The sequence below is a fragment of the Astatotilapia calliptera genome, chromosome 7, assembly GCF_964374335.1.
Source record: "Astatotilapia calliptera chromosome 7, fAstCal68.1, whole genome shotgun sequence".
NCBI classification, from domain to species: domain Eukaryota; kingdom Metazoa; phylum Chordata; class Actinopteri; order Cichliformes; family Cichlidae; genus Astatotilapia; species Astatotilapia calliptera.
In genome coordinates, this window is record NC_137428.1 from 50460966 (window position 1) to 50472254 (window position 11289).

An 11289-nucleotide genomic window follows, 5' to 3' on the forward strand; every position below is an offset into this window, starting at 1 on the left:
GAGAAAAGAGAACGAGACACAGAAAGAAGATATTTGAAAAGCTGCCACGAGTTCCCTGTCACACCGCCTCCTGCGTGGATTGAGCCGTGCTCTTTGTTATCTACAGGCATGAATACTGAGTGGATGTAAAGGGGGGAGGCCAGGGACAGGAGGGAGGAAAGGGGGAAACACGGATATGTCTGCATATGGTAGAATCCAAATTGAAAATCACATGACTTACATTTTTCTGTGAATTATCTTGTTGTACTTTAATATACGGAAATTCCCTGTTGTGTCATCACCATATGCATGACATAACACTACAGCCCTGATATCATCGTGAGAATGCTCACGTGAATTTTCTCCTTTAAACCCGTGAAACTGTCTCAACATTAATTTTTAACTTAGTTAAAGGCCTCTGATTTTTGATGTAATCCAACAGGCTGTTTGCATCTCACCGTGTGCGTGATGTTTTGTGACTTAAACGGTCCACGAAGATCCACTGCTTGTTCTAACTGTGCGAGCATTGTGTTTAAGACTTACTTTAGCTTTAACCCCCACACACAACGTGCACACACATACACACAAACAGCCAATTTGCCCTACACAACAATACAATCACCTTTCACATGCGTGTCTACCCACTCCACTCATCCGCACTCAGTGGAGGAGGACAGGTGTCCCAGCTAGCTGTCCAAGTCTTATTCACCCCCCAGATACGTTCTGCACAGAGCACTCCTGCTATTGGTCGCACGGAAGACAACAGGGTGCAAGCTTCCGGGAAAACACGCACACACACACACACATATATATATATATCATCGTTAAATACAAGCAATGCGCAGGAGAACATGCAGAGACTCCTTAAAGAGTTACTCATGAGTAAAGATCGACAAGGCCTAAAGATATATCAGAGCTTATCGAGAGTCACTCTTTTTTTTTCTTTTTGCATTTCTATCTACACATAAACCAGAAGCCTCGTGTTTGTTCAATAATTATAATTATTTTATAGCAGGGAACATAAACACAGCTGTACTACTAATTTGAACTTGTGTTTTCTTTGAAATACACGCAGATTTTAATGATAAAGAGACGAACAGACCTGCAATATTGCACTGTTTGCACTTTCTCAATAACTCCTTCTTTTGACAGTTTTGGTCTGCAGCTCTTAAACATACACAGGCCTGGACTTAGGCCCCCATTCGTCACACTATAGGTTTTTTTTAAAGTGTTTTGTACGGGAGGGGGGTAAAGGGGGTCAGGGAGCTTTAACTCGGTGACAAAGCCTCATTTGCAGGTCAATGCGATGGCACACTCGCCTCTCCTCTCCATCCAGCTTGCCTTTGTTCCCTGTCGCCTGCGCCGATGCCAGATGGTCATGGAAAATGCTAATTCCCCCTGACTGATTTTCCTCCTTTCTATATTTAATTGCAGTCTTTGTAGACTGCCCCGTTAATTGTGTGTTTTGAGTGGAAAATGTGCTCTCTGGAATTATATTTTTGGTTGCTACATTGCTCGAAACCAATAAGATATAGGCCTACTAAAGAAGCACATAGATAGAAAACAATAGGGCAGGGCGTTTTAAACAAAACACCGACGCATTTTCTAACATATAGTTCATAACAAAGTCACGAATGCGAGAATCTAACCCGTATGCCCACCAATCCTTCAATTTTATAAAACTTAACTTATCTTAATTAATCAAAAAACATCAAATAAGAGTCAGACTTATAATTTTTTTTTGCCAACTTACATATTTTCATTGTCTAGTGTCACATTAAAGGACGAATAAAATGTATTCCTTTTTCGTTTGTTGGGGTGAAGTGTTTTTCGAATCGTAATTGTAATATGGTAAATGACAGTAAGATCTACTTTTATTTCTTTAAAGATTTGAGAAAATGATGATAAATCGTAATATAAATTTAATGCTCAACATATAACAACATCGCAAGAAATGGCTATGGTATTTTTATTTATTTATTTATTTATTTATTTTGGTGTAATGATCGAAAGTCTGCTATATCACATAATCACGTAGCTCATAGCTAATGTAAAAAGAAAGCTACATTTTTATCCGTGTATTGTGGGGCCTAATGAAGCACATGCGCGCACTGTTTTGCTCGTGACTGAGGCAAATGTATCTGATGTGAGTTAAAGGTCAGACGGGAGAGTGTAGGGCCCTTGAGGCTGATTCTCTCCATCAGCAGCTGGCTGTTTAATGATATTCATGTTAATGGGGTCTGTATGTTGGCTGTCATCTCTTTCCTTTATGTCCATCATATCTGGGCTCAATTGAATGAAGTCATAACTGCCAAACAGCAATTTCTGTGAAGCTCAAACCTTAAAATATCCACTAACACCGTTTTAGGCGTTGACCTTGAAGCTGATGAATGAAATGTGATATAATACAGCTTATTATTTATGTGTAGTCGGATAAAATTATTTTGATTTTCTATATATATACTCCAAATACAACTAATTATCACTTTAATAATTAATTCTGCTTAAACGGAAGTCTACCAGTTGAATTTCAGGCTTTAACCCGTGACCTCTCCCATAATGGATCCAGTTCAATAGCTGTTTGAAAAGACGAATACGAATTTAAGTTCTATTTACTGCGACAAATTTTATATAGTTACACAGCTGCAGAGACAAATAAAGGAAGATGAGCCTTTTTAGCACGGTGGGGTATTGGAGCCCCCAGAATGTGTCCAGTCTCCAACATTGGGACTTCATTAAAGTAACACATAAACAGCTGTTGTCTTTAACATGTAAACTATTGAGAATTTAAAACTGCGGCTGAATGGCCCCCGCAGCTCCCCGTGGGCATATGGGCGTTAATTAGCTGGATATAGCCATAGATTAATTATAATATTTTTTCGCCCATTCGTATCAATAGACCAGGCAGACAAAGTGTCTTTTGTTCCGTGATGCAGGACATTCTGTGGCTGACTGAATAGGTCTTGGCTATGTCTACATGGATTTGCCATATGGCAACAAAAAAGAAAGAATGGAGCCGGAGAGCGCTTTGTGTTGGAAATCAGAACAAGCTCCGTCAGAGCTTATGGCTGCATGGAAATGACAAAGTCACTCTGGCCATCAAAAGTCTCCTTTTTTTTTTGTCAGAAACACTCGTGTCACGCAGTCAAAGCTGCTCAAACGAATGGAGAAACTTGTGGAAAATTATGAAATGTGGCTTTATTTACTTGTGAAAACAGCCCAAAGGGCCCGGAGCGCATTCACACAGACACAGCATTTGGCTTCTTTCAATTAAGGGTAAACTTGCAAGTATGACCTGCTGAATGGTTTGTTTCAATAGACGAGGACAATTACAAAGACTAGTAGTTTTCTTTTTCCAGCTCTGGCAGGTGGCCTCCACGCCCGGTGTATCTACGCCGTGGTAAACAGTGTGTGTGTGCGTGTGTGTGAGAGAGAGAGTGGGTCTTTAGAGGGGCTTGTCGAGTGCGGGTGGATGTGGGGGTGTCTTCGTGGCAGACAAAGCGGGATCCAAAGGCAGCTGCTGCTTCTTTTAGGGAGCGAAAGGGCCTTTAAATCCTCGCCTTATATCCCGCAGCTGCCAAGCAGCATACGGCTGCGACTCAATGCGTTTTCCTCCCGCAAGAGTCTGCGTGAAGAGGACACACTTCCATCGGTGGGAAGGTGAAATCAGGTAGACGTGTCTGTCACCACAGCATGTGTGCTCTTGTGTTCTTCGCAGGGTTTCTTGTGTAACTTTGCAACTGAGTGACCCAATCTCAGAGTGATCGAGGAGCACGAAGCAGTTTCACAAGTAACCCGGCCGCTGATGATGGCAGCTTTGTGGCAACCACACAAAGACGTCATCTGCCTCCTATCTCTGTTTCAATTTCCCTTTTCTTGTTACTCTCGTAACAAAACACACAAACAAATGTGTTTAAAATTAAAGTGGAAGAAAGAAATTTTTATTCACGTCATTCGCAAGACATAATTAGGTCACTTGTATAGAAAAAATACACACAAAATGAAACCGGCTCAGAGATACAAAGAAAACTATTTTTTTCAAGTGTGGGACTAATATGAGGAAGCTACATGATTGCGAAAGTTAAGAACAACAAACCAAAAAAAACCCACAAAATTTCAAAAGAAAAATGTAAATAATAAAATTAAAATTACAAAATATGCCCTTTGGCTAAATCAACAAGGCATTTATCAAATATGAACGAACATAAATAAATTATAAGTTAGAATAGACTTAAAAAAATATACATTTTACCGAACAAAGGGAAAACAAATAATAATAAACACGCACGCATACACAAACGAGAACAGAAATAAACATTTATAAGGTATTGTCTCTATAAAGCTGTACACTTTTGGCCAGTGTAGACGATTCTTTTAAAGAATTTTTTTATAATTGCACAGATGTTAAAACATTTAACACTGTCGAGTGGCTGTATGCAAAAGCAACAATGAAATGCTACATTTGTACTGGATAGAAGTCATTCGGAGAAATCTCCTCTCTCTTTCTTTTTCTCCTGCCCCCCCTCCCACCCCACCCCCAAACCGTTCAGAGTCCTGAGCCTGGTCAGGAGCTCGGATTGCGCTCCGCCGGGGCGCATCGAGCCACAGCCGACCGTTCGGACTTCTTTGTCCCCCCAACACCGTCCTCTTCTCTCTCTCCTGCGTTTCAGTTGCTTGAGTGGATGGGTCGGTTGACGGGGTGGTGGAGAAACAGTCTCCCGTGATCCTCAAAATGCGCAGGAAAATAGTGCAAAACGAACAAAAAACACCTGAGGAAGAAACAAAACGCAATAAGTTTTCTGAGAAAAGAAGAAGAGGAAAAAAACCCGGCCATTCCTAAGAAAGACGGCGAGTCAGCTTTCTGAGGAAACCTGAGACTCGAACTCAGCAGAAGGCGTCACCCTTTGCCAGAGCCCTTTTTCCCGCCACATCGTGACGCACGAACACCCCTCCCCTCCCCCAACCGCTGGTGTTACTACATCAACTACTATCACTACTACTGCGATTTCACCACCGCAGTCTCGCCCCATCACCCCCCCCCCCCCCCCCCCCAGACACACACACACACACACACACACACACACACACACACACACAGAGAGAGAGAGAGAGATAAGGCTGTCTGTGCCTTTTGGCTCACGTAATCCGCTGCAATAATTCAATAATTAAAGCGTAAAAACCATAACACACACACAAAGACACCCCCCCCCCCCAAAAAAAAAAAAAACCGAGGATGCTGAACATGAGAATCTGTTACTCTCTTTATAATAAAGCTTCATTGTCTCCTCTGAGTGTGTAAAAGAAAACAATTTTGATTTTGATTTAGAAAATACCTTCAACGGATCCTCTTCCGCGGAGTTTGTTCCACCTGGATTGGAGACTTGGAGAGGAGACAGGCGGTCATGTCACTCGGTTTTATATCAGTAGGCCTCTTTCGTTTCACGTAGAAGTCTGTGACAAAAGAAACAACAATAGTGAAAAATTAATTTGGATTTATGAGCCGTTATGAAATGATGCGCTGCGCACAGCGGGAGGAAAGGAGGATGGTGTGGATGCTGGTCTAGGAGCCAATAGCAGGCTCGATTTTCAAAATACGAAAGCCGCTGAATTTACCTGTGATGTGTGTGTTGCTGTCAGGAGCGGCCGTTCTCTTGCGCCTGACACACGGGAGCTGCCTGGTGGTCGCTTTCCCTGAGTTGATCTTGTCTATGCGGTTCTCCTGGTTGATCTCCCCCGCGCAAGGAGAGCTGCTGCTCTCTGGCACGGCCAGGCGATCCAGTGCGTCCGCACGAGGGCTCTCCGGGAGAGCAGAATCCGACGTGGGCACGGGCACTCGGATTTTGCCGTCCTGCACAGAGTCCTGGTAAAACACCGGGGTCTTATCCGCAGTCACCGCCTCCCACTCGTAATCCCCTTCCAACGGGGTGTTGGCCTCGAAATTAAAGTTCCATCTCTGCTGGTCCCGTTCGGAAATCTCTCGCAATTTTTCTTTCATCTCCCGGTTCAGCTCGTCGTGATCCACCGGTCCGAAGAGGTTTCGACAGACTCCGGTGCGCCTCTGGAGAGGGAAGGTCTTCCTGGCCACCATCCTCTCTAGCGTGGTTGATAACTGGACGTGGGACATCTCCAAAAACAAATTTCCCCTGGAAAAAAAAGAATCCAAAGTGATAGACTGATCCCTGCTGAGGTTGTATGTTGATAAATGTTGTTGACGTTCAGCCCGAAGTGCGTTTGTATGTGTATCCTAATTCTTACGCTCGTGCCTATGCACGCCGCACCGTTCCGTTTAAATGTACAGCTTTCATAGTAAGTCTTTGGAGTATATAACCTCCTAACGGGCACCTTGATCGCCCTTCTCATTGGTTGCCTTGAAGTCCAGCCCTCTCCAAAACCCCCACCCTGATTTCCCATTTCCCGTTGTACCTATTGGCTTCGTGCCGACCAGAGCGCAGCATTTTGATTTTTTCTCTCTCTGAGTGTCAACCCTCGGGAAAACGGAGCAGTTTTTTTCTTGTGTCAGCAGGAATGTGTTTTACTTCGCATTTGTGTATCTGATTCTACTTTCGGACACCTTGGTTTTTGGTTTTGTCTTCCGTGTTTAGTTGTAAATGCCTCCGACCAAGGGCGTAAAAACGCACCATCACATTATTTTCATACTTCATATTTAGTGTTCAGCAGTTGAACAGCTTCAGTGTGTTATTCTTTAATGTGTAAGGAAAGAAAAACAAATGCTGAAACCCGATCTAACCACTTAACTGATGTTTGACCCTGCCATCATCCGGCACATAAATCCACCCACTTTTCGATTTCTTCACGTTTTCGTTTATTTATTTATTTTTTGTCGCCGATCGCAATGACAGCGATTCCAGTCTGCGGGGATTTGCCCCACAGTGAGCAACTCTGTCTGCAGTACAGAAGCAACGTAAACATTAGTGAGACCTCAATAAACCACAATTTTAGCAGTTTCTTAAATGTGTTTTCTCATTTACTTAATAAAGCAAGGCAACTTTTCGAAATCATTTTTTCTTTTCTAAATGCGTTTTGTTGCATTTTTTATTCATTATTTTACCTTAATATATAATATAGCAAATCGAGAATTTAAGCACCACGCCGTGTTATTTTTGGCAATTAAACATGTACGTCTATCCACTCACAAATGCATAAATCACGCAGGTCACAATCCGCCTGTTATCACTAATGTGTGCGTGTGGCTCTGGGGATTGTTACTGGTAAATAGTCATTATTACTTATGAATAACTTCAAAATATGTACAGTAGCATTTACTACAATACAGGATTTACGTTTTAAATATCATAGCAAGCTTTATTATAAGGGGAGACTCGGGGAGCTCATTCTCCGCCGAAGACAATGCGATATTTGGCAATTTTGAAGAAAATGATCCGGATCCACACCAAAATGTACTGAGTGCTTCAGCTGCCAGTGTTTCACCACACAAACGAGTTTCCAGAAATTCCGCTGTATTTATTTATTTATATTTTATTTTTCTCGTGTCGTGCTGACAGTCAGGCACTGGAAGCACAACTTCCAGAAGTTTGACTTCAGGGTACCGGCTGTCTTAACAAGCAGGGAAACAGTCACGAGAGACGGGCAACGCCTTTTTGCAAGCAATGATGGGTGCATGGCGTCCCGTAGAGGTTCCAGTCTGATACTGCAGCTCAAACCTCAAACTAAACGCAACCATCATCCCCAGAAGAAAATAAAGGAGCAAGACTTACAGTGTATCACCTCCTAGTTTACACATGTGCACATAGATATTTTTAAGTGACACTGGTAACATATTCAGGGGAAAATCTCTATAAATTTTTTTTTATCCACATTCATCCTGAAAAGGAGGGTGAATGCAAGCTCTGTGTAACAACGTGATGTCACATAAGGTCAAGAGGTTTACATGTGAGCGTCATCAAAGCAGCATGAAGAAGACCGAGGGACGCAGGGTCTGGCCATATGTGTGCAGGCTTCCTAAAACACTTCCAGTAAAGGTCAGGTGGTCTCATGTGACAGCGACAGTAATGTGTGACACTTTTCCTGATTCGGGACTGTAAACTGAATCCATGAGGACTGAAACGATATTATAAGGGTGTAACGTTCATTAGAGGTTTTTTTTAATGATTTTGAAAATAATTAGCTTTCTTTTTACAAGAACAATTAATTGTCTATTAAGAAGAAGCATTTAAAGCATGCATGCTTGAACAATGCTCTTCAACAACAACAAAAAGATTTGTTTTTGAGTCTTTTAACCTTGAAGTGGCCATCCTGGCTTGAAATGTGCTTTAGTGATTTTGTTTAATAAACATGCTGCATAGCACAAATTTGTCAGTCTACTCCTGAAATTTTTACGGGTATTTGTTCAATGTTTAGTGGAATTTTCAGTTTCTTTTCACTACACTGTATTGTTTGCAGTCATAGTTCACAGAACTAAGATTGTTTGTGTGTGTGTGTAAACCACAAATCAGTCAACCCACAAAAACAGCATGGTCACTTGAGGATTAAAGTGAAAATGAACGTAAGCGGGCAGAAATCTGACTGTTGTCTTTTGGCGCCCCCTGCTGGTACTACAAGTTTACTAAAATTTGACCCAGCTGGTGAACCTAATTTGAAGCCATGTAAAGTCAATGTAAATGAATAAACACATAAATCGGTTTTATTTTGCTTATACTGATGGTAACCAATTAACTGCACACACAACATCCTCCTAAGCAGATCACAGATAAGGTTGATCAGTGCCTCTGCTGCTGGTTATTTACATATAACTCAGTGCAAACCAAAACTTATCTCATCACTTCGCTCAGTCCCAAGCTGGTTACAGATTTGCTTCACAATTCTTTGATTGTGGGAATAACTCTTCTGCTCCTCGGGTGTACTTCACCAGCTGATACTATCACCTGATGGTTTCAAGTCAATTAAAGTGCAAAGAGAAAGTCTGGATTCATTCGTCCTTCAAAGGGGAAAATAATCTCTTTCATCAGGAGTGGTCAGTCAGCTATGTAGCCTGACTCATTTAGCTGACACATGCAGGAGTATGATTCTTTCATCTTCTCACACACACACACACACACACACACACACACACACACACACACACACACACACATACACACACACACACACACACGGTACAGATGACTTAACTTGCTCTTTGACTTGAATGGAAATATCCAGAGGGCCCAATCGAAGTAAAAAAAAATAAAAAATAAAAAAACCCCAGAGGCTCACTAGACTGTGGGCAACATGTTGATTGATGGAACAGACAAAGAGGGTTGAGCTCTAACTGTGTTTAAGCTATTGTCAAATACTTGATTAATCAAAGGAAGGCCTTGAACCAAATAGAACAGAATGTGAAATTAAACTGAACTCAAATAAAACATTTAATTAAAAAGTGCATATGAGCAGTAGGTTTTTGGATTGGATTTTATTTGTTTTAACATGTTTCCTTTCCACTGGTCACGTTACAGCAGTGAAACAAATGTGCATATATGTAGTATATGAAAAAAAAGAGGCCAACAGCTATGGTCTTTTTTTTAAAGTTAACTGAAGAGGAAGAAATGTAAACACAATAGGAAGAAAACAGCTGTCTACTGATTTATAATGAGTGCATTAATCCCAATTGATGTATTTAACTAGGGACTTGTGTGTTTTTCAGGTTGACTGTGCAAACACATTGTTTGTGTTCTGTTTTTATTGTCGCGGCTCTTGAGTAACTAAAAAGCACACACACGCAGACCCCTCACCTGAACAAACTGATCCTTTTGATCCTGCAGAGTGTCTGCAGGCATCACTGCTGGGACTTTTAGCAGATGAATATACGGTCATCGAGGCCCGCTGTTCCACATGACAGCTATAAAACTGTTTTGTCTGCATGCTTTCTCTGAAGACTGAAGCTGGCAAACATGTGACACACCCATGACGACCCACTCCAAGAGTGATGAGCCACCCCGTCAAACGACATTTAAGATCATCAGACCTTTTACAAGAAATGCATATTCTACAATACAAAGAGAAATGCAAACATAGAGACACTTCAAACTTCTGCTGTGCTACTGATGCATCCATTTGCAACAGCACGACATAAGCAAACATCTGCATATGTTATTTTTAAAGTTGTGCATTGCTGTCAGGACCTTGAAAATACTACCCATTACTGACTATTGCCTCATTACATGTCAGCAAAAGAAAACAAACTTGAAAATGAAAATGTTATGTCACGAAATCAACTTCTTTTTCTGACAGAAAATTGAAGGAGTACATGCTTCATTTGCTTAGTTAATCCACCAGCTACCATCCAACTGGATGGTACATTTCTGCCAAATTGTGAGCTGTAATTATATAAGCCTGTGTCCAGTCCTTTAAAACATTCTGTGCCGAGCTGTTTGTTCAGAAGTTAAAATAGTGCTTTCAGTGTTTTTATAGCACTTATGCATGAGTAAATATCTAAAATGTGCTGCGGTTTGTGGCTGACTTGTTCTATTTCTCTTCAGGCAAAAGACTTTATAGTTCATCTACATGACCCCTGAACGTTTTTTGAACTCTGCCTCTCCATTACTTTAGTTGCAAGGGGCTTTACTTCCTTGATTTATGTTGTGCTTTATAATTTTAAAACTTTTATTATAACTATGGTTAAAGTGCAACATGACATGTTCTTAATCATAGAGAGGCAGAGGAGTGCTCTATTTAAAGCAATATATATACTTTAATGCTACTGTTTTTAAAAGCCAGCCAATCAAACTGTTTCCAAGAAATGCTTAAAGCTTCAGGCTACACCATTTATTCCCGTTATGAAAACAAAAGCCAAACACATGCTTCACTCATATGAGTCACTGCACTCATATGATGGCTACTTTGGGCAGTGAGGTCTTTAGAAACAGTGATGCTACACTAAACCTTACACTGAAAACTATAAACATACAACTGGTAGTTGTATTGCTCAAAAAGTTTTGAATGAATTCCAGTGAAACTTTGTAGACGTGTAGTGCGTGTTGTCAATTTATCAACAAATACAAAGTACCATACTAATATTTAAAATATGTCATATTTGTCCTCTGACCTCTCCTTCAAAGCCAATAGACTGAGCTGAAGGTCAAAGTGATAATAAGCAAGTTTTAACTAGCTTTGCATAATGTTATACAGATTTATTACTGCCATTGTTTGTACTGAGAACATATAGGCTTATAGGCAATGATATATGGGTATTCTAAATATCACCTTATATTTTGCATCCAAATATCATATCATATTTGACCTCTGACCTCATGTTTACATCTCACATCTAACTTTCTTTCAAGTTGAACCCAC

The 11289-nt window shown here is 41.0% G+C and overlaps 1 protein-coding gene across 1 annotated transcript; it reads right to left on the bottom strand.

Annotated features, from left to right (window-relative positions):
- Nucleotides 1-3891: 3891 nt before the first annotated feature.
- Nucleotides 3892-6306, bottom strand: LOC113027446 (cyclin-dependent kinase inhibitor 1C-like). The gene is made up of 3 exons (XM_026177057.2): nucleotides 5593-6306; nucleotides 5313-5430; nucleotides 3892-4748 (listed from the first exon to the last, which is right to left on the bottom strand). Exons 1-2 carry the CDS (start codon nucleotides 6101-6103, stop codon nucleotides 5315-5317), a joined length of 627 nt encoding a protein of 208 aa, XP_026032842.1. The 5' UTR covers nucleotides 6104-6306; the 3' UTR covers nucleotides 3892-4748; nucleotides 5313-5314.
- Between the last annotated feature and the right edge of the window lie 4983 nt (nucleotides 6307-11289).

What these genes read in the sequence shown, in the direction of transcription:
- LOC113027446 (XM_026177057.2), bottom strand. Translation starts at nt 6,103, where the DNA reads ATGTCCCACGTCCAGTTATCAACCACGCTAGAGAGGATGGTGGCCAGG. An exon ending in CAGCAACACACACATCACAG is followed by an intron (nt 5,431 to 5,592) that starts GTAAATTCAGCG and finishes CTTTTGTCACAG; the next exon opens with ACTTCTACGTGAAACGAAAG.